Genomic DNA, 27,255 nt, shown 5'->3' with positions numbered 1-27,255 from the left:
TAGACAAAAGTGCCAGAAATGTACCGTAGCAATAGAATTTAGCTGGTGAACATATCGACCATACATACAATGGTTCGACAACAGGACATGCAGTTAGAATATGACAAACAGTCTCCAAATTTGCACTATTTTTGCAAGTTCGACAATAGCATTGGTCAGTCGGGATCGCCACTGTGTGCCATATGTGGCTTTCATAGGTAGTTGGTTTGTTCTTAGAAGAAGGTGAAACCTGCGTACCAACCGACTAGGACAGCGTATCAGATACATCTGTGGTGAGCAGAAGGTATAGACTATTCCTTCCAGGTGAATGTAATTATGTAATTTACTCATATGGTTAAAGTTGGCTACCCCATCTGTTTTCTGAAGAGCTTTCTTAAATGCAGACTTGACGGCAACATATCTACCGCCACATGCACGGTTTACTGACCAATTAAGCTTGTGGTATAAACCACAACACATAACATCATATTTAGTCTGAGCTTTATCTTTATGTATCTGAACGATGTTAGTCCCCTATATCTTTAATATCACACTTGCTGGATGACATAATGCTTTCAGTGGAAGTAGACCCTGTTGTTGCAAGATGGTGGCTTTGAGGGAATTTAGGCCGAATTCCACACAAATATATTGCATTGGACATGTAGGAGGGAGTCCTAGTACAGTTCGCCAAAAAGTGGCCTTCAGCTTTATCCAACCATGTAAGATTTTCAATAGTCAAAGCTTCCAGTCCATATGCTACCACTGGAATAAACCACCGTGTGTACAATATCTTGATACCCTTTAGTGATTAACCAGCATAATGCAACACAAAGCTGAGCACCAGCATCGCAATTCTTTTGGCCCGCTGTATCTTACTAGCCATCAGAGTCTCATAATCTGCTTTACTGTCAATAACAACACCCAAATATTTGTAAGAGTTAGTATATTTGATCAGACCCCAGCTGACAGCCATCTTGGGCCTATGCACTTTTTTTGCAGAGAACAGCAGGATACTAGTTTTGGATAGATTGATACTCACGCTGTACTCCGTTGTGAATTGCCCCAGTTCTTCCAAGATTGCCTTCATGCCTCCAAAAGTATGGTCAACAATTGCGAGGTCTTCAGCATAAAGTATGGCCGTCACTTTGGTGGGTCCAAATCTAACCGGGCAATTTGCATGGTTTTCCAGGTGGGAAATCAGCAAAGACATAACTATTATGTGAAGGAATATGTTATAGAGTGATAACTGTATCACACCAATGAGAAACCCCTAATATATCTTAAGCATACCATAAGAAGAAGTATTGTTTACACAGAAGTCTGTATAGGTGCATACTCTCATTATTACTGTCACAAAACTTAATTCACAAAATTTAAAGGAAGAGAGATATTAATGCACATATACACATTTTTCCATATAAATATTTGCATAGACATTTGCATATGGATCTATGTCTACACAACTGTTGTAAAGAGCTCGGATCTAAATGGAAACACGATCTATGTGAACCGCATTACATTTCCAGTGTTTACAAGAATCCAAAATGGCGGCCGGCACGTGATGACATCATCACGCTGATGACATCATCACGTTGCCGCAGCCGGCACCATTTTCAAAAGTATAAAGCCATACTGACACAGAGGATCAGCTTGCCCAAGCGATCCCTCCGATGTCAGATGGCTCTACAAAGACATTGTGGTAAGTGAAAAGGAGCTAGACTGCAGGGAATAGTCCACGAGACTGACCAAATGAGCCATTTTATTTATTAACAAAATGACCTCATTGCAGGTCAAAACCAACACATATAGGAGAGAACGCTCCATAGACCAAGAACAGGTAGGGAACCTTCAACAATGCTTTTCCACATTTTTCTTTGTTTGTGTTAAGAAAAGAAAAAGTACACTTATAAAAATACATTTCCACTATTAGTGCAGGATCAGAATTAAGAACACGATGAGTAACACTGGACAGAATATGGTAGAATTTAAAAGTCACTTCCACCAGGCTTTGGGTGGGGGGATTATCCCCATAAGAATTCTGATGAACTGCAGTGGAAAATAGTGCTTTCTCTTATGCACTGAAGGGCTGTTACATTGAAGACAAGTGACTAGGAATAAAAAGAAGATTTGTCTGATGGATTTGGATGCTCTTTCTGCCAGTCAATCTTCTGGGAAATATAGTTGTAAGAGGCACATTTGTAAGCACTTTAGTGGGACAGTATCATTGGTCACAGCTTGGAACATTTGAAGACCTATTTACAGAAGGTGGTGTCAATTTTCCTTGATATTTTCCACATTATCTTTTCATGGATGTATACCTCACGTCTTAAGTGCTCCCCCTTTAACGTGGGGTCAGCCTGCACTTTGCAAGTTCAAACTTGTGGCAGGGCCAATTTAGTCATTCGTCTTTCGAGGTTGGAAAATGTAGTACATTACATTGGTTAATAGTAACTTCTGTTCTTGCAGCATTTAGAAGCCGAAGAATATAGCAAGAAACACTATATTAAACCAAAAATTATTATTATGTCACTTAGAAGTTATTTTCAGGAACTTCAGTGAATTCCAATTGGTAGCTACACTAATTAATTAACTCTGCCCAATTTGGAAATCATTAACTTTAATTGCCCATTAGCCACATGCCAGATAAGCAAAGAATCGGAGGATGAGAATGTGTCCACTAGGATACTTGAATACAAGAAGTATGTCATATGTGTGACAAATATTATGCATGGGGCCCACAAACACAAACCTCACATGTAAATGAATTTGCATATGCAAATTGTTTAAGAACTGAAAGTTTGGGCATACAGCAACTTATTTGTCCAATATCCAGGTGACAGCTGCACAAAGGCACAGAGGTTGGCCATTTTCACCAGAACATAAACATAGGCATTTGGTTTGATTATTTTGCCCATTAATGCCCTTGCCTTCTGGACAAAGAATCAGAAGATGAACATTTCTTCACAAAGATAATGCAATTAGTATGAACATTTTGGACAGAACAATTGCATTATGGCAATTAACATGAAACTGACGAAAGCTGATTGGGCCTTTGACAGTTGGAGATTGAAGTCACTTATTTTCCTACTAATCATTTGCCAAGCTATGGCAACTAGCCCCTTTAGTCTCTAAGTTCAGCAGGGGAACAAGAAGTTGGCTGCAACATTTTCTGCGCAGATTGTGTACCTGATCCAGCCAGCGGTGCACCTCCTAGTGTGCTAGATCTCCGAGTGGCACAGACATTGTAGCGTGCTGAAGACTGGGGCTGTTCCAATTAGTGCGGGTTCAGTGAGGAGTCCTTTATAGTTCTGGTTACAGCAGCAGTACCATAGCATTCACATGGATGACCAGACCGGCCTAGTTTCTGGGCTTCAGATTCTCTTCAATCGCTGGCGCCCATCTCATTGGAAGGCCTAAGAGATTTATCTCAGCAGCCACCTCCCTTGCTCTCTGCACCCCCCTGGCCTTCCCCGCCACTCAGCCCAGTCTACTGATGCCTCCAAAACTAATGCTTCAGCAACTAATAATATGTCATGCCTGTCAGCCAGAGCCGGCTGATTGGCCAGCCTTCACACATAATCCTGGCTTCGGCACACTACCACTCCGGGATGTCTCTTCCCTGCAGTTCCTGCTTCTTGAGCTCCACACCATGGGCCAGAGCAACTGGCGAGCAACAGTTTAGGGTCAGCAGAGCAACATGCTGTTTGTGAACTTCAGGTTGGGGATCACAGCAATTAAAGAATCACTCTCATTCAGTTTGATTCTCAAAGCCTTAATCAAGTAAGTCTGTATGGCTCATGCTACAAGTGAAGAAAGAAATGATATCTAGCTAATGGACACCCCAGTCCCCTGCACACCTTCAAACCGGTAAAAACCAGTCAACATCTCAGTAAAGTAGGTATTGGATGGTATCGATTACAATCTAATTTCTCTGGGATATTTGGTGTGCATTGGACAAACCCTCTTTTCCATGTTACAGCTGGGCCGGGAATGAGATCAAGGCAAAGAAGGGCCTGCCTGCAATGGCGGATTTCAGAATTGGTGTGAGTGTAATATGCCAAATTCACTCGTATTCGGGCCAGTGGTAATACAGTGAATAAGGGCTTCCTCAATGTAAAGGCAAAAGGGACACAATCTGCAAGTTTCATTTAAGGCTAACCAACTAGCTAAAGCGCATTTAATGGGGAAAATGTGGAACCGGAAATGCCTCAACCATGTCATTGATGAAGGCTCCGCAATCCAGATGAGATATTTCCCATTCATACCCTTGGAGATAGGAGTAGATTGACCCCTTTTCCTCTTTTTTGGCAATTAGTTATATTCCGTGTCCTTCTGATAATTAGTTTAACAAGCCTTTTGGCAGCTTTTTTGAGCTCTCTGGTAACAGTGTTAGGAGCGGTATACAAATTGAGATTGATATTTTATTTATATCGCGCTCCTACACAAGTGTTTCAGAGCGCGACCAGACCTCGGAGGAGAGCAGGGGAGAATGAAACAACGTTCTTACTAGGGCCAGTGACATTGAGAATGCGCACATGCATGGGAGAGGGAGAGGGGAAAAGTGCATGGGAGAGGAGGGAAATGTAAAATGGGGAGCAAAGGAGAAAAACAGATAAATAATAATAAATTGTATTGTATTGTATTGTATTGTTTATTTGATAATGCGCACAAAACCCAGGGGTAGCCGGGCGCAGCAGGTACAAGGTTACTTAAGCTTGGGTTACATACAGAGTATAGGCGAGAAACAACATAACAGTACAGTAAGAACATATCAATACACGCCGTGTGGAAGGAAAAAAACTAGCATATTGTAGTTTTGAGGGAGTGTACAGGTATAGGTATGAGAACAGAATCGTTTTGGACAACGGTATCATGGTCATTGGGTGCCACGAGAGTTAGTTGTCGTTTGTCCAGAGCCAGTTTTTTACCTTGCATCTAAAATTGGAGTAGGGTAAGTTGGCTCTCAGTGCAATGGGCAGTGCGTTCCAGGCCTGGGCAGCTTTGACAGGGAAGCTTGCTCCGCCCGCTTTGGAACGTCTGAATCTAGGGGTTTCGAGCAGGTAGTGGTTAGTAGCCCTAGTATGGTGCCTGGATGATTTTCTAGTCAGTCTGGCTGAGATGTAGGGGGGAGCAGTGTTGTTGAGCCCTTTATGGGTAAGCGATAGTGTCTTGAGCAGGACTCTGTCGCTGATTTTGAGCCAGTGGTGGTCTTTCCTAACGTTTGAGATATGTGCTTTGCGGGGTATGTCAAGGGCTGCTCTAAGAGCGTTGTTTTGAAGGATTTGCATTTTATTAATGATGGATTTGTTGGCACCTGCATAGAGGGCATTGCAATAGTCCAGTTTGGACATGACTAATGCATTGGCAAGCATGATGCAGTTGGTTTTAGAGAGGTAAGGTCTACAGGTCCTGATTAATTTGCAGGTGTACGCTGTAGAGGATGCCAAGGTGTTAACTTGTTTTTTGAGGGATAGAGTGGAATCGAGGTAAAAGCCCAGGGTTTTTACCTCGGTGGCCACCTTGATTGTGTTGCCATCTATGTTGAAATTACGATAGTTGGGGCTCAGTTTTTTTAGGTTAGAGTCGGAGCCCAGTATTAATATCTCAGTTTTGTCGTCATTTAGGCAGAGGCCGTGGGAGGCCATCCATGCCTGAATGAGGAGGTAGATTTTGTTTACTAGAGCCGTATCTTCGACAAAGTTGCCTGATAGAGGTATGAGAATCTGTGTATCGTCCGCATAATTCATGTAGGTTACCCCTAATTTGTCAAGTTTGTCGAAGAGAGGCTTAGTAAAGATATTGTACATAGTCGGGGAGACACATGAGCCTTGTGGGACACCACAAGTGATCTGGATTGGGTCCGCTGCTGCTACAGGGGAGAACACTCTCATCGAACGGTTGGCTAGGAAGGATTGTACCCATGCTATAGCTTCACTTGAGAAGTGAGCGGCAGTCGCTAGATGGTTGCATAATACTGCGTGATCCACAAGGTCAAAGGCCGCTGACAGGTCAAGGAGGAGGAGCATAGCTGTGTTACCTTTATCCTTCAGCTCGTCGATTTGTGTCTTGAGGTCAATGAGGGCTGTTTCGGTACCGTGCAGTGGTCTGAAGCCAGATTGCTGTGTACCTAACAGTTGGTGCGTCTCCAAATGGTTTTGGATTTGGAGGTAGGCTACTCTATCAATGATTTTAAGGAGAAATGGGACCGTAGTAATAGGCCTGTAGTTAGTGGGGATAGCTGGGTCAAGTGTCTGTTTTTTGAGAAGGGGGAGAACCCAGGATCCTTTAAGGTTGGTAGGTACAGTGCTCGTGTTGAAGGAGGCATTGATAAGTTTCGAGATGAAGGGTGCTAGATCTCTAGCTGCATCCTTAATGATTTGCGCAGGGCAACTGTCGCCTTGGCAATTTGACGGTTTAAGGGACAGAATGACCTTTTCAGTTTCCAATATAGAGATATTGGTGAACCTGAAGGGTTTACCGTTGTTTTGGGGGGGTATGCTGGGTAACTCCTTCAGTGGGGTGGTGTGAGTACCATGAGGGCGCAAGGAGGCTTTTTTCTCAGCAATTTTAGATTGAAGGGTTGTGATTTTATTTGCTAGAGCATTTTGGATGCTAGTGCACCAGGATTTGTCCTTGGGGACATTGTCTGTGGGGGCAATAGGGTTTTCCAATTCACGAAGAATGGTGAAGAGCTCTTTGGAATTAGAATTGGCTTTACTGATTCTATGATTGAATGAGTCTTTTTTCGTTTGAATAATTTCCTTTTTGTATTTTTTGGCAAAGTTGGCAAGTGTGGTTTTTTTGTCGGCAGAGGGAGTATGCCTCCAAATAGCTTGGAGTTTGCGTTTTTGGATACGCATTTCTTTGAGATGGGGGGTGAACCAAGAGTTGAGGTGAGTTTCACGTTTACTTTTATGAAGTTTGGTAGGGGCAATCAAGTCTAGAGCTTCGGTCATGGCGTTGTTAAATGATTCAACTAACTCACTAGGGTTGGAATCATTAGGACTAGCTATGAGAGTTGGTAGGAGAAGTGGAAGTAGTTTTTCAGCTGTGATTTCTCTTTTACTTCTTGTTGGCATGGGGGGTGCTATTTTATTCTTATTGGGTTTGGGAGGTTCGATGTTGGCTGTGAAGCATATAAGATGATGGTCAGTCCATATTTGAGGTAGGATACTGGAGATGGTGATGTTGCAGTTGTGGTTGGCTATCCAGTCTAGCGTGCGGCCCTTTGTATGTGTAGGAGCTAGGACATTTTGGGTGATATCGTGATTGGCTAGAATAGATTGGATTGCTTGTGCTTGTTTGTCTTCAGCGTCATTAAAGCCTAGGTTAAAGTCGCCTAGTAGAAGGAGCTGAGTGGAGTCTTTAATGCTGTCAGTGAGGAGGCTAGATAGGTCTTCCTCAAAGTTGCCTAGTGGGTCTGGTGGTCTGTACACAAGAAGTATTGTTAGTGTGCTGTTGTTTGAGAAAGGTATTTTAGCTGAGAGAAGTTCGCACGATGTGAGAGCTGGGTGTGGGGTGAGTCTGGCAGCTAGATGTGTTTTGGTTATGATGGCCAGGCCACCTCCTCTAGTGTTGGGTCGGTCGACTCTAAGGATATTGAAGTTATCTGGTATAGCAGTCGAGAGGGCAGGGCCAGCTGCAACATGGAGCCAGGTTTCAGTGACAGCAAGGATATCTAGATTGTCCAAAGACAGTGGGCCTCATTAGGACCCTGGCGGAGTGGGTTTCCGCCAGCGCTAATCGCGGCGGACCCGTCCGCCGTACTACGAGTTCCCTTAGCGCCATGGAGGTTTTCTCCGCCTGGTTTTACCGGGCGGAGAAAACCATGGCGCTAAGGGACCTCGTTGTTAATTACGCCGCCGTACTTTACGGCGGCGTAATTAACTCCTTCCCCACTCCCATTATACCCTATGGGGCAAGAATGGGAATGGGGAAGGGTAAAATGGGGATTGGGGATTTACCGCTCCGCCAAGGTCGGCATGGGGTGGTAAATCCGCCAACCCCCATGGCGCTATCGGCGGCTTTCCGCCATGCTCCGCGGTGCATTTAGCACCGCGGATTCCGCCAGGGTCGTAATGAGGGCCAGTATATCTGCTATTTCGGTATTGTGTGCTATAAGGGACACATAAATACATACTAAAGACAACAAACCATGGTAGTGCAGCCAGCAAGTGGCAAGTGCTGAGTTTAAGGCAGCAGACAGGATAATGTCTGATAAGTGCAGGAAGAAATAATAGGGGGGACTGTATGGGTACAGCTACCTACCCCAGTGAGAGGGGTGGCCTGGAGGAAGTGCGGGCGGGTGGCAGGGTCAGCAGGTGCCTGGGCCCGGAAGACAGAGGGTAGGCCAGGTGCACGGTGCTGAGAGAGAACAGATCAGCAGGGATGAGGGGGGGGCAAAGGCAGAAGCAAAGAGGAAGGTCTTGAGGTGCTTCCGGAACCGGAGATAGTTCTCCTCAAGTTTCAGAGTGGCAGGGAGGCTGTTCCAGAGGGAGGCCCCAGCTGAAGACAGAGATCTACCTCCAGCTCATTTCTTTGAAAAACGACTGACCCTGGGGGATTTAGAGGTTAGAGGAGCGAAGAGCTCGAGGTGGGAGGTATTGAAGGATAGCTGAAGGTATTTCAGACCCAGGCCCCAGAAAGCCTTGTGGACAATGCAGAGGGTTTTGATTTCAATCCTTGCATCTACTTGGAGACAATGGAGAGATTTCAGAGCTGGAGCGATACGATCCCAGGGCTTGAGGCCAAGGACAAGTCTCACAGTCCTGTTCTGGATTAGTTGCAGAGGGCGGAGAGTAGAGGCATGTAGATTTAAAAAGAGGCTGTTACAATAATCCAACCTAGAGAGAACCAGAGCTTGGGAGACAGTGAGCTTCTGGGGGAAGGAGAGGAAAGGCAGAGTACCTCTGAGGAGGTGCAGTAGGAAGTTTGATTTTTTAGAGACATCAGAGATGTGGGCGGAAAGGAAAGTGTAGAATCAAAGATGACCCCCAGGTTCTTGGCCTCACATGAGGGGGTAGGAGGAGGGCCAAGGGAGGCTGGCCAGAGAATGAGGGGAAAGGAGGGTGAAGGTGTGCCGATGAGGAGGATCTCTGTCTTGCTGGCATTCAGACAAAGATTGTTGGCGGCACACCAATCTTGAATGGCAGTTAGGCAATCAGAGATGAGAGAAGGAGAAGAGGTGGCCCAGGGCAGCCTGAAAATAAGTTGAGTGTCATCAGCATGCACTGGAAATTGGAGCAGAATATGGCAATGCAGTGGGCCAGAGTTGCCAGGTATTGGTTGAAAAGCCTGGGCGAGAGGTTAGACCCCTGGGGAACACCACAGGCAGAGAGGGAGATAGATGATAGGAAGGACCTAAATTGGACCCGGTAGGGTCCATCAGAGAGGAAAGAGGTCAGCCAGGCCAGAGCCTGATCAGTGATACCCAGGTTGTCACAGAGACGGTTGAGTATGGTTGATCATGTCAAATGCAGAAGAGAAATCGAGTAGGATGAGGACATAGGGAATATTAGAGTCAAGGTTGGAGAGCAGATCTTCGCGGATGTTCAGGAGACCAGTTTCCGTGCTTCTGGCAGCTCCGAAGCCAGACTGGTGGTCATGGAGACAGCCAACAGAATTGGACAAGAAGGATCAGATATGGGTTTATTGAGAAGAAGATGCACAGGGGAATGCTTCAGAGGGGAGGGGAAGGATCCTGAGGCAAAGGAGTTGTTGTAGAAATTGGCAAGGGCCGGAGCAAGGGTATCAGCGTGGTCCTTGATGGTTTTAGAGGAACAGGGATGAACCTGTTTTGATGAGGCTTTCATAGATCGGACTTGTCTAGCGACGTCATCAGGGGAGAAAAGTTGAAAGGATAAAGAGGGTGGGGGTTGCTGAGGGAGGGTCAGCATGTACAGACGGAGAGGGGAGAGAAGGGGTAGTGGAGGAGAGGGTGGACAGGATGTCCTGGGTCTTTAAGATAAAGTGAGAGGGGAGGGCATTGCAAAGAGCCTGGGAGGCAACCAGAGGGGTAGAGACTGCAGCAGGGTTGGCCAGCTCCTTGCAGATTTTAAACAGTTTGGCCGAGTTGTTAGATGCCGCAGAGACACAGGCTTGAATGTGGACTCTCTTCTTGGTGAGGACAGGGAGTCGGTATTGCCTTTGAAGCAGGTACCAGGCCAGTTTGTCAGAGGATGAACAAGAAGCCCTCCATTTCCTTTCGGCTGCCCTACAGTTACGTTTAAGTGTAGCAAGTGTAGACAATTGATAGAGGAAAGCACCCTTAATATTTATCAGCCAGAGTATCTTCCTGGCAGAGTCCCTAGAACAAATATCTGTTAACTAGTCTCCTTGAGAAGTAGGCCATTGTATTACTCCGGAGAAAAAACCCAGATCAGGTCTGGCTTTGCCAAGAATTCATCAGGGATATAAGCTTGATTTAATTCAATATGAAGAAGAATTGAAACTAACCTAGAAGGTTCGAAAGTCTTTTAAAGGAAAGTTATTCAGCTTTCTTGGGTTTAGGTTTGTTCTTGCAGCCGCATAACTCATTACCACATCAGGTAATGGCATGCGTTTTTAAATGACAAGCAGAATCACCTGGGCGGATTGCTTGCCCAAAAACGTCATAAAATGAAAAATAGCACAATTACCCTGTCTCATTGCAAAAACTTGTTTATTAAAGTGGGCAAATCCTTGAAGGGCCTGGATATGAGTTTGGCGATATTACCTATGGTAATACTGCCAAACTCATTTACTGTGAGCGCATGTGGTGTTCCTGATTCCAAATCATGCCCGCCTTTCTGCTATTTCCCCTTTTGGAGTCCCATAAGCCACCACGGGGTCCGGTATTACTGCATGCTGTAATTGCTGCATGCGGTAATGCTGTTGTGTTCAGGTAATTATCTCCACACAAAATGGCATAAACAAGTCTTTCAGTAACACAACTCGTAGTTTAACAGTGCGGACAAAGATGCGGTAATGGTAATTACCAGATGTTTTAGAGAACAACTACAGCATCTACAGCACATCCGCCATGAAGGGAGTTGGTAGAAAGGTTGAAAAGTGGGGGCACCAGTACTCACCCTTGCGGAATGCACCTGGGAACTGGAAAACATTCAGGGCACTCCCTGCCAAAGGCAAACTCCACACTGTGTTCTGACAGTGAAGCTGAATAAAACTTAAGATGGATGGATGGATCTTTAATTCCCACAACCTATTCACCATGTCACAGCGTGAAGAGAGGTCCAGAAAAGAATAGTAAACAGTCTTTTGGTAGATGGCAGTATCATTTATTTATTACATTTATTAAACGCTAAGACCCGGAGGTATCACAGCATTGTTGCAGTAGAGTTGAAGACGATACCTAGGTAATTAAGAGACATAGGAAACACTACCCGTATTTGTCAAATAACCAAATCTTGACAAGTTATTTAAAAGTAGCAAAAGATTGCTCTTTTCTGATAGATGGTGAGAGGGTGTTCCAAAGGGCCGGTACAGTAACACACTCACTCCCCCTGCTTTTTTCGAATTGAAACAGGGCGTGTGCAGGCAGATACTGGTGCTGGATCTGAGGGCACGTCTATGAGTTGTTATGGAGATGTAATTGTTGAGGTATTGCGTGGCCACACTATGAACACAGTGGTGTGTGAGGGAAAGTGTTTTGAACTCAACCCAAGCTTTAATAGGGAACCAGTGTGCTGTGCGTCTGGTGTATGTGATCTGAGCACATGAGGCCAAGGGCAGCATGGAGAGCTTTATTCTGAAGCAGTTTTAGTTTGTTTAGGTTGGCAGAGAAAGTACCCAGCAGCAGAATGTTACAGTAGGCAAGTATGGACATGATTAGTGCACACGCGAGGGTGAGACAGTTACTTGGGGAGAGGAATTGTCTACTGAGTGAAATGAGTCTTGCAGTGTAGGCTGTTCACTAGGCTAAGGCGTTAATGTGTCTAGCCATAGAAAGATCAGTCTTTTGATGTTCTTCAGGACTGGTATAGAAGTGCCATCGATACAGAAGGAAGAGAAAGAGGAGTCCAAGTGCTTAAGGCGGTATGGGGTGCCTATGATGAGGAGCTCCGTTTTCTCATCATAAAGGCAGAGATTGTGAGTGGCCATGCAGTTCTGTATTGTGCTACCACATTGATAGTTAGAGAGTGCAAGCTGTAATCACCCGAGACGGGGATGAAGATCTCTGTATCATCAGCAACATTTGTGTAGATGATATCTCTAGCAACAAGGAGATTGAACAGGGGTTTGATATAGGTGCTATAGAGAGTGGAGGAGAGGCGAGAACCTTGCGGGACACCCAGTATTGCCGGAATAGCGTCACCCGCTGAGTCTCCTATGAAGACTTGTGTAGTGCGGTCACTAAGGAAAGATTTAACCCAGAGAGTGGCTTCCTCAGAAAAGTGGAAGTGATTGAAAGAATGCCGTGATCAACCAGGTCAAAGGCCGCTGGGAGATCAAGCGTGAGTAGGATAGCTAGTTTACCCGAGTCTTTGATGGTGCCCATTTGGATTTTTAAATCAAATAAGGCAGTTTCCGTGCTGTTTTTCGTGCAGAATCCCGATTGCCTATTACCAAGAGGATGGTTAGTTTCCAGAAAATGCTGGACTTGGATAGTGGCTAGACGATCTAGTATTTTGAGAAGGAAGGGGACAGTAGTGATGGGGCGGTAGTTAGTGGGGGTGTTGTGGTCAAAGGAAGATATTTTAAGGAACGGTGAGACCCAAGCTATTTTGATGGAGGAGGGCACAGAGCTGGAGGCTGGAGTATTTTGCAATCAATAGGTAAAGATAATTCAACTGCTCTTAAGTAATAAGACAAACATGTTGTGATGCTGGAAATGCATTGGGGAGGGACAGGGCCTCCCTGCCCTTGTCCTGTAGTCTTTTTTTCATTGTGTTCTGTATTGTTTTCTGCCCAGGAGTCCATGTGGGACTCCTGGCAGTGCAGCTCTTCCTGTTTTTGGTTTGGTGTACAAACCCATGGGATACCCTTAGGGCACCCATGGGTGGGGGTACAACCCTGTGACACTAGTGTATGTTTTTGGGCACCTGTGGGTGGCCCACAGAGCAGGGTATGGGCTGGTGGCAGCTCCATGCTGAATTTGACAGGTACTCGGAGTATCCTCCATTTTGGGATACCCAGGCCCTGCCATTGGAATCAGTTGATTCCTGATGGAAAACAAGATGACCCCTGGGGCCTCTTGCTTTCTATTGCCTGTTACCTTGTTTTCCCAAAGACCTGGGAAGCCCTGACTCTGTCCCTTCCCCCTGACTGGCTGTGGGGTGGAAGTTCCATATATGGTGTTGTTGTGAAGTCCAGTCCAGACTGGCTGGAGCCTTCCCAGTGACTGTATGTTGTGGGTACACCATGTGGGTGGGACCTGGGTGAATGGAGTGTGTGACCAATATGCGCTTCTTGTTGTGGCTGTCTGGTTCTGGTATGAGAGACAAAGACTGAGACAGCCCTGCCTGAAACTGGCCTGAATGCAGTGTGTAGTGTTGAATGGCTGGGTACTTGTCCCAATTCACATTCCTTGTTGTGAGTGTCTGAGAGGGAGGAGGATGGCCTAAATGCACTGTGTGCCTGATTGGTTGACTGAGTGCATGAATGCCCTTCTGTATGATTGGCTGCTGAGTGTGACCCAGCAGTGTGGATGAGAGACAGAATAGTATATCTGCGGACCTCTCACCAAATTGTTCAGAAGCTGTGTCTACACTTGAAGAGTAACTGGAACTGCTGATCCTCGACGCCCAGCTGGAAGAAGAAGACTTGCTGTTGCATTTGCTTCGACCCGATCTGAAAGCTGCCGAATTCGTCGAAGACTGATCCGAGAGAGGACCTGGTAAGGAGCCCTCTTCCCTTGTTCCGAAGGACCATCGAGCACCGCCAACCCTCGCCGAAGCTCCCTGGAAGTCAGACCCTCGAAAGGCTGCCGACCGGAGACGGGGACTGCTGAGGAGAACGAAGTGAAGCACCCGGACTTCGCTGCCATCGAAGTCCATTGCTGTCGACCAGGGTTTGCAGGTTTGTGTAACCACTGGAGGCCTGTCGAAGTTGTGTTGCCCCAGAAGAGGGGACTGCTTGACGCCGTGCCACCGACGACCGGAGCCGTCCGCTCCTTTGCCTAAGACTGTTGAATCGAAGGACTCCCTTGTCCGCACCGACGACCGCTTCATCCTGCCGGAGAGAGTCGAGGCCGCCGACGCGCCGAGGAGAATGCCCTTGCTGGACCACAGTTCTTCTGAAACTCTTTGCGGTCCAGAACTATCAAACGCCGAGGTGCCCCACACACCTCATCGTCGCAGGACGTCGCCGACGAGCACCGCCTGGATCGACGCTGTGGTCTCGGCACCCTCGAACTTCTCATTGACGCCGTTGACGCCAAGTTCACTTTCTTCGACGCCTCTCGACGATCCTTGACTCCTGCTTGAAAGGGGGTCACTCAAGAAGGATCCATCAACGCTTCTTCGAAGAACTCTGCTCCACCAGGTACATTGGGGGAGGGGGGTAAAACATTGTAGGAGGAAATAAGACTATTGAGCAATATATGGACTGGGCTTGTGCTATATATCTTTATTTTACAGGTTGCCCAGGTGGGGGGATATCCACAAAGAAATGTGTCTAGGTAGCTGGGCCAGTATTCTGCCCATTGTGTCAACCATCTTGCTTTCCTTCCTATCTCTATTGCTGGCTTCCTTGTTATTGATCTGTGTGACATTCTAACAGTATAGTTGATGCACTTTAATGAGATCTGATAATATTAGTGGTACCACTTTAGAATTGTATATATTTGCCATTATTGACTTCTGAGTAGAAAGTGAGTTATTGTGATAGTGTACATACCTTTGAATATCAATTATATAAAGACTGTGTTTTCAGTAATACAGTGAGTGTGTGGACATTCCTTTGTGGGGGCTTGGGGATTACACTGTACTTAAGAACCAGCCTGCATCACCTCCTGAGAAGCAAGGCCTTGATTGCTCGACTACGTTACCAATAATAGAGAATCTTGGCTGGGGTCCTCTGTGCCTCCCCTCTACCATATAGAGAGCAGAAGTACAGACACCCCCTCCAGTCTTTAAACATGTCTCTCTCTAAAAATGCTTTGTGCACTACTCCATTGCAAGTTTGTTTCTAAACTGAGTCAATTCCTATGGAATTAGGAAGAATTAATATGTTTTTCAGTCAGCCAAGATTCCTGCTCATATATCCTCTAATTGTGAATTCCTTCTTTTTGAATTCTAGGACAAGAAGAATCCTCTGGTCCCTCGATTGGATCATGTTTAAATAAAGCATTGGTAAATTAACTCACTATCATCTGTTTATTCTTACATGTGATTTATACACATATCACTGAACAAATAACTTTTTATTTTTGTTATTTTGAAAGTTAAGTTTACTATCGATAAAAAGTAAAGTCTACAAATATTGAAAATACCAATGTTAGGTCCCTGTAAGTGAAATATAGTCTATCTCACTTCAAATTAAACCTTCCTTAACCCACACCACAACTTCACAACATTCATACTTGTGATGTTAACTACCCTATATTATAGCCTTAAGCACCCGTTCCAAGGGCTGGAACGGGTGTTAACGGCCCGGGGCCCGAGTTAAACGCCATCGCTTCACTCAGGCGTTTAATTCGAGCCCGGGACGTTAACCCCTGTTCCAGAGCTTGGAATGGGTGCTGAAAGCTATTAGCACTCGTCCCATGGGCTTGGACGGTGCTAACTGGAAAGTATTTTCTTTCTGTGAATGGGTCGCCTCGAGGCATCCTGTTCACGGGAAAGAAAATACTGTACAAAGATGGTCACCATGGAATAGGAAGGCAGGCTCCATACGAATCCCCTCTTCCATTTCCATGGTAGCCAAGCAGAGCAGGACTGAAGCAGCCACCTCCGCAATCAGGTAAGTGGGGATGGGGGGGAAATATTGCAGGGTCGGTTGTTGCAAGATGGCGAGCAGGGGAACCGCTCATCAGGCGGCTCAGAGTGCAAGCTTAGATTAGCAGTTTTAGCCCACGTTCCTAGCCTCCTGATTGGCTGGCTCCCACTGCAGGGTGCTAATTATGTTTATGGGTATTTAATTTACATTGTTTATAGGAACGTTAATGTTGGCATTTTCAACGCTTTTAAACTTTATTGTTCAACTTTTTTAAATACATGTTTTTTGCTGCTCTCTATTTGCTTTAGGTTACAGCATAGGTGCACATTAGCAGAGTGTGCCGCAGAGTATTATGGGATATGGGGCATGTATATTATGGTAGAGGGTGTGAATTGTGGAAAAGAGTAATGACTGTGTGAGTGATTGTAGATTGTGTGGAAGGACACTAATTGTGATGAAAGGTATTAATGTTGTTCATGGGTGTGTTTACTTTGGCAGAGGGTGCTGATTGTGAGAAAGGGTGGTAAGTGGCATGGTGCATTTGTATGGTGGCATAGGTTGTTTAGGTTGGCATAGGATGACGGTACGTATGTATGATATTCCTTAGGGTGGCATAGGCTGATGCTATGTTTGTGAGCGTCTGACCCTCAGAGAATTAGAGGTGGCTGAGCGAAGGGCTCGAGAAGGAAGATGTTTTGGAAGAGAGAGTTGGATGAAGTGCCCACTGGTGAAACGAAGGGTGCAACGTTATTGCAGTTTTCGTAATTTCTTTCACAGGCTGCACTTGAATCAGGACATGGTATTTCATGTCACCGGTCCTGGCAATTGCACAGTGTTGTGAAGGGCATTGTGGAAACCACACCAGTCTTTGTATTTGCAAAGACCCTAAATATGTATAACTTCTTTGCATATGCAAATAATACATTTGCATTACTGAGGGAATGAAATACACTTGTTCCTTAATGAAAAGGAAAAAACCTGTTTTCATCTGTGGCAAAGCAGGTACTTTGTAGAAACAGCGCCCTAGCACCCCCTATTGGCGAACCACCATTTGAAGCATCTGATCAACAATGCAATTCAAATAATGACCCCAATTGCTGTTGCTGGGTTGCAGAAGTCACTTGCTCTAGCATTGTGATCTCATGAGTACAGCCTGACCTCAAGACCAGGGCCGGCCTTAGGGCAGGGCGGGTAGGGTGACCGCCCGGGGTGCCATGCTCCCCAGGGTGCCATTAGCCCCCCGCCACGCCAGCTCGGGGGGACTCTTTCAAGGGCTCCATGAGCTGGCATAGTGGGAGAAGGCATGGCAGGCACCCTTCTGTTATTAAATGCGCCCACAGCAGCAGGGCACATTTAATAACAATAGGGTGCTGATATACAGATGATTAGCTCCCCGCTCCGACGTGAGAGCAAGGCGGTTTTCATTGGAATAGGGCGCTCATGCATTAGCATGAGCGCCCTATTCCAGTGATTAACTGCCTGCCAGGCGCCGGACCTGGGCATTGTGAGTTGGGGAATGTGTTAGAATGCACACGATTGTGAGTACTCTGAAGCCCTCCTATAGACAAGGCAAATGTGTACTCAAGTTGTTTGTGATGGGATGAATGGACTTTAACACCTATGCTATCAAAGCCCTCGCAGGACAAGGCCACGGTTTTGAATGACGCAGGTTCGCAGGAGACGCTGCCTGACGACACGTAGCACGTTTGCTACTTCCACGTTTCCGGGCCTATAAAATCAGAGTTTCGGACCCTCTGCGGCAAAGCTCTCACAGGACAAGGCAGCAGTGTTGAACAACGCAGGTTCACAGGAGACACTGTCCGACGACACGTAACACCTTTGCTACGTCCACGCTTCCGAGCCTATAAAATCTGAGGTTCTGACCCTCTGCAGCAAAGCCCTCGCAGGACAAGGCCGCTGTGTTGAATGACGCAGGTTTGCAGGAGACACTGCCCGACAACACGTAGTACGTTTGCTACATCCACGCTTCTGAGCCTATAAAATCTGAGGTTCAGACCCTCTGCAGCAAAGCCCTCGCTTGACAAAGCTGCAGTGTTGAATGATGCAGTTTTGCAGGAGATGCTGCCCGACGACACGTAGCACGTTTGCTACATCCACGCTTCCGAGCCTATAAAACCTGCGGTTCGGACCCTGTACGGCAAAGCCCTTGCAGGACAAGGCCAGAGTGTTGAACGATACAGGTTTGCAGGAGATGCTGCCTGACGACACGTAGCACCTTTGCTACGTCCACGCTTCCGAGCCTATAATATCTGAGGTACGGACCCTCTGCAGCAAAGCCCTCGCAGGACAAGACTGCTGTGTTGAACGATGCAGGTTGCAGGAGACGCTGCACAATGACACATAGCACGTTTGCTACGTCCACGCTTCCGAGCCTATAAAATCCGAGGTTCGGACCTTCTGTGGCAAAGCCCTCGCAGGACAAGTCCACAGTGTTGAACGACGCAGGTGTTTGGCGACAAAGGGGTCTGCAGCGCAGACAGTGAGCATGGACGACTCACCCTCCTGTCTGCAGCCGCCAGTTGTTCTGCACTTCTTAGCCCCTCCGACTGTGCCTCTCCCCTGACTGTGTCCCCCTACCCATGCAACCTGCCCCTCTGCCCTTGCCCCATGGCCGGATGCACCCCCTTCCCTGTTGATTCCTACCTGCGCTGCCCCCTCCCTCCCCTCCTTGAGTTCACCTCTTGCCCCTTCCATCCTTGTCTCCCCCCATGCATCCTCTCCCTGTGTGGTTCCCCCGCATTCCAGGATCGCTTGCTCTCTTAACCTCTACCATCCTTGCCTGTTCACGCTGCGTGACCCCAACCGGTGTGGTCCTTCGCAATCCTTGATCGCATGTTCTTCTGCACCCCTTCTATCCTTGCTATGCCCGCGCCTGCACGTCCTCAGCCCACGTGGCCCCTCGCAATCCTTGATCGCGTATGTTTCCCCGCACCTTCCATCTTCGGCTCGCTAACACCCATGCGCCCCGTGCGCGGCCTTGCTACCCTGCAGTCCCCCTCCACCCCCTCCCTTTTTTCTTCCCCTCCCAGACCCTGTTGCTACGCTTTGTTGCTCCGTGTTTCCTCTTTTGGGCCCCTTTTTGCTTATTTCACTGTTCCTGTATTTGCTTTCTTCGACTATTGTTGTTTGTACTTCCTACCTCAATTTGTTTGTCACTCTTCTCTGCATGTTCCCTTTGATCACTGCTCATTATCCCTTTGATCACTGTTCATGTATCTAGTCCTCGCTCTGCTTTGGTTGTTCCCTGCTTTGTCCTTCTCTTTCAGGTTGTTCCCTGCTGTGTCTGTCTCTTTCAGGTTCCCTCGTTCTGCTGTATACTTCTGCCAATTTCTTTATGTTTTTGTTCACGCTCTCCTTAGGTTCCCTTGATGTATCATTCTGTTCTAGCCCCTGCTCTGCCTGGTTGTTCCCTTGCTGTGTCCATTTTTCTTTCAGGTTCCCTCGTTCTTACTCTGGCACTGGTTTGTTTTCACTTCTACTTGACTGCTCCTCTTTGTCCCTTGAGCCCATCGTCTAGTTAGCTTTATTTTACTAACTTGTTCTTGTATTTTGGTCTTGTCTGCTTGCACCTCTTCTCTTGGGCCCTACCCTAGTGTCTCCACCTCCCCCTTACCGCCGCCTCTCTCCTCTTTCCCCCACCTCTGAATCCTCTATGGTGCTCTCTGTTTCTCCTATCTTCTGTAACTGCTTCTCTATTGACTATCCTGTCCTTTCACTAAGTCTGGTAGGAATCCTGGTCTCCAACCCAGGCCTCCCGATCGCTGATACCTATACCAGTGCTTCCTCCAGACAGACCCTCACTGACATCCTCTGTGTCGTTCCTTCGCCAGACCTATGGACTCCACATATGGTCTCTGTGCTCTCTCCTTTTTCGTCCTCTCCCATTAATGGCAGCACCTGGTTGGAGGCCCTCCTGACCCCCTTCCATTCCTCTAAGATCATCAGTAATGTTTACCTAAATGGCACTGTCTTGGTCCAAGGCCCTCAGGACAACCTCCTCCACTTTGATAGATGCTTTTCGTGCCTTATCAACTTCCTTTCCTTCTCTCCCCTCTCCAGCTCCCTTGCCTCCTTCCTCTGCCACCTCTCTGGCAACCTCTTCCTCCTCATTGGCTACCTTGCCCTCTCCTCCTTCCTCTTCTGCCCTCCCTCAGGCTCCTTCTACACTTCCGCAGGGTGTACCTCTGACGTGTGCCCCTCCCCGGAAGTCTTTCAAGGGTGGCAACCTTCTCCACATTGCCACTCTCAACTCTTGCTCAGCTGTCAAACACTCCTCTGACATCTGCTGCCTCCTGGAAGAACTTGACCTTGATGTTCTGGGTCTCACTGAGACATGGTTCACGGCCAGCTCTGTCACGGGTTTTGGCACTCTCCTTCCTGATGGCTACACGATCCTCTCTGCACCCAGATCCAACCGTTCTGGTGGGGGTGTAGCCTTGATCTTCCCAGAGTGGATTCCTGCCTCCATCATTCCTATGCAGGCCTACTCCTCCTTTGAATGCCTGGTCCGCAGGCTCTCTCTCTCCTGGCTGCTCTCTCACTGTGGCCACTATCTACCGGCCACTTGGTCAGGTAACCTCCTTCTTCTCCGAGTGGGCAGACCTCTTCTCCTCCTTCCTCGCCTCAAACACTCAACTCCTCCTCCTTGGAGACCACAACATCCACCTGGATGCTTCCTGTCCCTCCTCTGTACTCTTTCGTGACCTGTGCAACTCTCTTTCTCTCTCTATTCTTCCCTTTGGCCCGAATCACTCTGCAGGGAACACTCTGGATGTTCGGATCTCCTCAGACCTCCCCCTATCTAACCATCTCACCACTCCTCTCTCCTGGAGTGACCACGTTTTCCTCTCCTCTCATCTCTCTCTCTCTCTCTGTCCCTCAGGCTGAACCTACCCCCACACTACTACCCACCTTCTCAGTCATCCAACCCAAGAAGCGTGTGTCAGTTGAGGCTTTCGCTGCCACTTTCTCTCCCCCTCTTGGACCTCTGACTGACTCACATCCTGACACAGCTCTTTCCAACTTCCACTCTTCTATTTCTGACACTCTTGATGTACTTGCATCTGTCATGAGGATCCGCTTGAAGCCCAAAGCCAAGTGCAACTCTTGGTACAATGCACCGTTAAACTCAGGTTTAGGGTGGCTGAGAGGAAATGGCCGACATCTTGTGCATCCTATGACAAACTGTCCTGCCGCCTACTCCAAAGGCAATACCGACTCTGTCCTCACTAAGAAGAGAGCTTACATCCAAGCCCGCGTCTCTGAGCATCTAACAATTCGGCCGAAATCTGCAAGGATCTGGCCCATCCTGCTGCAGTCTCGACCTTTTCTGTCCCCTCACAGGCTCTCTGCATGGCCTTGACTTCACATTTCATCTCTAAAACCCAGGACATCCTGTCCACCCTCTCATCTTCTCCTCCTTCTCCCTCTACTTTCTCCTCCACCTCTGGCCTCCCTGCGGCCACCTCTCCTCCCTTCTCTGCCTTTCCTCTGTTCACCCCTGACAAGGTTTCTAGATAGGTCTGATCTATGAAAGTGTCATTAAAACAGGTTCTTCCCTGTTTATCCAAAACCATCAAGAAACACATTGACACCCCTGCTCCAGCCTTGGCCGACTTTTGCAATCACTCTTTCACCACTGGAACCTTCCCTTTCCCCCTGAAGCACTCTCTTGTGCACCCTCTTCTTAGGAAACCCTCACCCGACCCCTCCTGTCCGGCCTACTATCGCCCGATCTCCATTACTCCGTTCCTGGGCAAATTCTTTGAAAAGCTGGCCATCTCCCAGCTTAATCTTCACACTGAATCTGTTGGTTGTCTCCACGACCATCAGTCTGGCGTCAGAGCAGCCAGAAGCATGGAAACTGCTCTCCTGAACATCTGTGAAGACCTGCTCTGTAACCTCAATGCCAATCACCCCTCTGTCCTCATCTTGCTCAATCTCTCTTCTGCTTTTGACAATGTCAACCATGCCATCCTGCTCAACCGGCTCCATGATAACCTGGGTATAACTGATCAGGCCCTGGCCTAGCTGACCTCTTTAATCTCTGACCGACCCTCCCAAGTCCAACTTGGGTACTTCCGCTCCTCTACCTCACACTTTACCTGTATGGGAGAAAAAGCAGAGACAAGTGTCAAAAATGACTTTGGAGTTATGCAACAAGAGTGAAAGAAGAACATAGAAGTGGAGAAGGTGGAGGAAATAGAAAGGGAGGTAGAGAAGTGAACAGTAGAGGTAGGAGAGAAAAGGATTTCAGATTTTTAGGCATTGAGTTGGAAGACATGAGCGTGCATCCAGGTTTGGATGGCGAGAAGACAGGCAGTAAAAGAGATTCAGAGAAAGAAAACATTTAAACAAAGATCCGAGAATTAGCCACATAGAAATGGGAAGATAGACCAAAGGACAAAACAGTAGAGGAAATAGGAGAGGTATACAAGGAGAAGAGAAAGCTGCCAAGAACCGAGCAAAGGAAGTGATGCAGATTGGGAACCAGCCCAGGAAATGGAAAATGATCAGTCAGATAGATAGGAGTGGGACCATGCAGAGAGAACTCAAGAAACCCAGTGCTGAAAGAGTGGAAAGAAGAATAGTGGGCTCAAATAGAGCAGAAAGATCATACAGTATAGGAATTCAAGATAGCTTGGAATGACGGGAAGATGGAAGCGAGATAAAATACACTTAGAAGCATAGTTTTAATGGAATGAAAAGCACAAACAACCCCAGATTGATTCTGCGGGAAGCGAGAGTGGTGATTGAGGTAAGCTGAGACTTGAGAATAGATAATGCGTTCAATCATTTTAGACATAAAGGGAATATGTGAGAGGAGGCCATATTTAGCAGGAAGAGAAGGATCAAGAGAGGGCTTCTTTGAGATAGGGAGGATAACTGCCTGCTCAAAGTCAGTGGGGAAGCCAGATGTAGTGTGAGAAGTATTAATAAAAGAGGTCGCAATTGGAAGTAGAGGAGGATAAATTGGAGGAATAACAAAAGATGGTAAGGGGTGAAGAGGAAAATCTGTGAGATGGGCTTGAGATAAATAAAAAGCAGTGTCAGATTCTAAAATAGGGTAAGTCTTAGGAAGGATATTCAGGGGAAAGAGAAAGGAATGTTGCGGGATAACCTTATGAGAAAAATAGCTAAATTAGTATGTGAGAGGGGAGGTACAATAAGTTAATGAAATGGAGGAGAGTATCAGATGTGATTGCAGAGTTGAAACAAACTGCAAGGATCGGGAGAGTAAGAGTGGATACATTCAGAAAAAAAATTGTTGCAGCTACCAGAGAAAAGCCATAAGAGGAGTGTAAACAGTAAAGGTTAGAGGAAGAATTCGATTTTTCGGCACAATGGAGGGAAGCTCTGAGAAAGGAGGTCAGACATGAGCCATGGTTTCAGAGGTTTGCGAAAGGGACAGAGGCATTGAGCCAGTTAGAGAAAATATAATGTAGAGATACAACCTGGAACGAGAGCGGACACAGCAGAGTTAGCTGAGAAAAAAGAAAATTCTGCAAGAGAGTGAAATGCATCAAGATATATATAAATGAAGGCAGCAGCATTAAAAGATCTGAGATTCCGAAGAGGAATGCTAGCAGAAGAAGCGAGAGGATCAGTAGAAGGAAAGGGAAAGTAGAGAAGCAGATGGTCAGAAGAGAAGCAAGGAGTATTTGTGATAGGAGAAACAGCAGGAACACAAGAAAGGATTCGGTCTCAGAAGGAACCCTCTATATCAGGCAGAGGTGAACAGTATTGGATACGCTGGTAGGAATCATGCAGAGAAAGAAAGGGTGAGGATGCATGAGTAGTCAATAGCAGAAGACTGAAGTCGCCAAGAAGGAAGAATAAGGAATCAGAAGGAAGACAGAAAGAAGGAAATAAAGAAGAGAAGATAAATCCTCACAAACGAATGAAAAGGGGTCAGGAAGATGGTAGACAGCCAAGTAAGAAAAAGGCTAGGGTTTAAAGAAGGAATCAAAATGATATTCGAAAGGTGAAAAGTAAAGGACAGAAAGAAAAAGAGGTGATAAAAAAGAAGAATGAAAGGGAATGCCAGTCCTGCCCCCTCTATGAAAATAGTGTACAAAAAGATAAGCGAAGCATTTGAGACAGTGGGCCTCATTACGAGCTTGCCGGTCCGGATACAACTATACCGGTAAGCTTCCGGTTCCGTTGTATCCGGACCGGCAAACTCCGAGTTGTGCTCGCGGGTGCCTTTCATTCCGCCAGGACTGACCCGGTGGAATGAAAGGCACCCGCGAGCAGAGCATGCCTGTAGCACAGGCACCATTATGAACAGTGCCGGTGCTACAGCCATCCCCATTCCCATTGAGCCATATGGGGCTCAAATGGGAATGGGGATCACCTGATTTCGGCACCCGCAAAAGGGCAATTACCGGGTCCGCCGGGGCCAGAATACCCCGGTAATTGCCCATTCGCGGGTGCCGGACTTACTTGCAAGTTTGGAGGTAGCCCTGCCGGCTTCACCAGCAAGGCTACCTCCAGCCTTGTAATGAGGCACAGTATCAGTGGGAAATAAGCAGGTTTCTATTAAACAAAATAAGTACAAATGAAATTGGAAGTATCTAAGACCAGATGAGGTTTATTACATGCACAAAGCCCTATGTGGTTGTTAGTGCTCATCAAGCCTTTGGTAAACTGACTTGCAAGACTTTCAAACCATTTTCCAGTGATTCAAAGTGTTTCGTGACTCAAAATACAGGTCTTTATATAGGGCAGAGCTACTGCTCATATCTCAAACTGACTCAAATCAATCGCATCATAAATTGGTTTGGAGCAGTTCGAATTGGCTCGAGCATTTACACTGTGGGTTGTCCGATTCGACTTGCGTGCAGTTCGAACTTAATTGGTTCCCGTCTAGCCAATAGACCTGTATTATTGCAAGTGGATTACAGCTTTTTCTAATAGGCATATCAATTTGAATCTGCTGATCCTTTTTGAGCCATGGGAATCTAATGACTCGAGCTTTGTTTAGTTGGCGCAACCTAGTAAGAGAAAGTAAAAATGAATAATAAACTTAGTGGATGCACAATCATTGTGGTGCAATACCTGGGCATGTACCCGTTTTGCATGTTCCTCACAATGACTTGAGAGGGTTCGGAGTGGAATTTCAGGTTTATGAAGCCTTCACTTATTCTCATGTTATTCTGGCATCACCAATGCACACAGCATGGGCTGCAGCTAGTGCAAAGAGACCAGGAGCAGCACATCTCCCCCTTCCTCCTGATCATTTTGGTACTCCAGAGATACTTTCCTCATGTGCTCCGTAAACTCGCTTCAAGTGACGCACACTGATAGGTATCTTCTGCCTCCCTGGATGTCTGTAACTTCGTCCCACCACAAGTGTCACTTGAGCGTGTATAGCAAGGTATGCTGAGGGATTCTCTGCTTCTCCCTGCAGATCAAGAGATGTTATCTCATATTGTGTCCCCCTGAATGTGCACCCAAATGTCACCAAAGAGCACCTGCAGAGTTCACTCAGTTCAAGAGATGGACTCTGATAGTTATCTCCTGCCTCACTGAAGGTCTGTAACCTTCTGCGCCACAAGTGTCACATCACTGTCAGCACAATGGCACAAGCTGCGCTCAGGAATTTGCTGGACCTCCCTGTACCTAAGTGCTTCCCTGGACATGTGTACTGATCAATCAGTTCAAGGTGGACACTGACAGCCTTCTATAACTTGCCTCCCTGAAATGTCTGTAACATCCTCACATCATCTGTGTCACGTGAGCAAGTCTCCAACAGCACATGGTGCGCTGTGAATGTCCCTGCTCCGCCATGCACTGGAGTGTCATCCAAGAACCCCTGCGTAGTTGACTCAATTCATGAGATTGTTAGTCCCAAATTTGAGGCTTCTGCAAATAAATGAAGAAACACCAGTCACAAACAAATATATAAAAATAGTTTATTATCCCTTAAGTGGACCCAAATTCATCAATTCATGTGTACAGACAGAGAGAAGGTGAGAAAAGGCATGTGGGAGTGCGCCTACCTTATACAGATTCTGACAACATGGTGAATTTGTTCTGGTCCATCATGTGATGACAGTTCACGACCTGCGAACTTGGGTATTTTGCTATGGCAACACATGTTGCAGCACTCTGCATCATCTCTCAAACACTTTACTGTCTGGGAACAGAGCAGAGTGGGGTGTAGGAGTATATCTTGTTCCTAACACAAGGTAACATTCCTCGTGCTTCATTATCTATGTTGTTTCCAGACTAAAAGGCCCGTCTGCATTTCGACTCAGTAGCTCGGGTTTTTAGCAATACATATGGCATGAATTGTGTTTCGGGACGTACGTTCACAATTAGCTGTGGAAAGTCAAGAGAGTCAGGAAGACAGGAAGGCACCTAATTTACAGACTATCTATGTTTGTGTCAGTTCTTCAAGGCTCTAAGTTAAAGACAAACAATGTACTCAGCAGATTTAGCATTCCTGTGCAGGGGAATGTTTGAAAAGCTTTCGGAGTGGTGACTTTGTGAATCATTACCGTGTTAGGAATGAAAACCCAGGAAAGTGAGCAAAACTATCAAGATGGAGTTCGGGAAGTGTGATGGCACAATTCAATGTGTATGCCCTTAGGCCAATATAACACAATACAGAATGGACATGCTTTTACAAAATGGACACTGATAGTTATCTCCTGCCTCCCTGAAAGATTGTAACTGTTATGATTACAAAGCGAAGATTCAATAAACACAGTGATACAGTGGATCCTTACCTGGAAAAGAGGTGTCTCTGATGAAGAAGTATGGGATCCTTCCACACTTCACACCAGCCCCTGGGGGTTGGCACCAGTGACAGGGGTAGAGCCTGGTAAACCCTCCTGGGGAATGAAACCCAAAGTACTCTGGTGGGTTATTCATGGAGAGTCCGGAGAGTAGACAGCAAGAGTAGAGGCTCATCAAGTCTCAATGTGAATCATCAGCGTATTGCTGCCCAAAGACTGAACACTGGCTTGGAGACTCAAATGGAAATACCTCATACGAAAGGTGTAACATAAAAATCCCCCAAGAAGTAAGGATGGGTAGAAACAACAGTAGGTGGCTAACCACACTAACACAGAGAACTGTGTGCTCTCAGCATGTTAATTGTAGAAATGGCACAAGTAAACAAAGGAAGATCAAAGAGAGGAGGCAGTGGGAGGAGCCGATGTAAAGTAACTGGAGCGTTGTGGGGAATTCTCCGAGCGAGAGACTCTTTCGGATAAAGTACTATGATTGCATGTGATGGAAAAGTGCTGCCACAACGCTGCCGGAGAAACAGCAGCAAGAAGGAAAGGCAGCAAGTTGTGAGAGAACGCTTGTTGTTTCAGGAGCCTTTTCACTGGGGAACATGTTGTGCAGCAGCTCCAGGATCCAGAA

The 27,255-nt window shown here is 46.7% G+C and overlaps 1 protein-coding gene across 3 annotated transcripts in view; it reads left to right on the top strand.

Annotated features, from left to right (window-relative positions):
• Nucleotides 1-27,255, top strand: part of LOC138580918 (uncharacterized) — a 500,340-nt gene that overhangs the window by 59,282 nt on the left and 413,803 nt on the right. For all 3 annotated transcript variants that reach the window (XM_069651850.1, XM_069651847.1, XM_069651849.1), the window contains exon 2: nucleotides 15,217-15,269. In XM_069651850.1, coding sequence (XP_069507951.1) covers nucleotides 15,217-15,269 — 53 coding nt within the window. The remainder of the gene's footprint in view (nucleotides 1-15,216; nucleotides 15,270-27,255) is intronic.

The sequence above is a fragment of the Ambystoma mexicanum genome, chromosome 3p, assembly GCF_040938575.1.
Source record: "Ambystoma mexicanum isolate Mex_15411 chromosome 3p, UKY_AmexF1_1, whole genome shotgun sequence".
Lineage (NCBI taxonomy): Eukaryota > Metazoa > Chordata > Amphibia > Caudata > Ambystomatidae > Ambystoma > Ambystoma mexicanum.
Note: the sequence above shows the minus strand (reverse complement) of the source record. Positions and strands in the feature narration are given on the sequence as shown.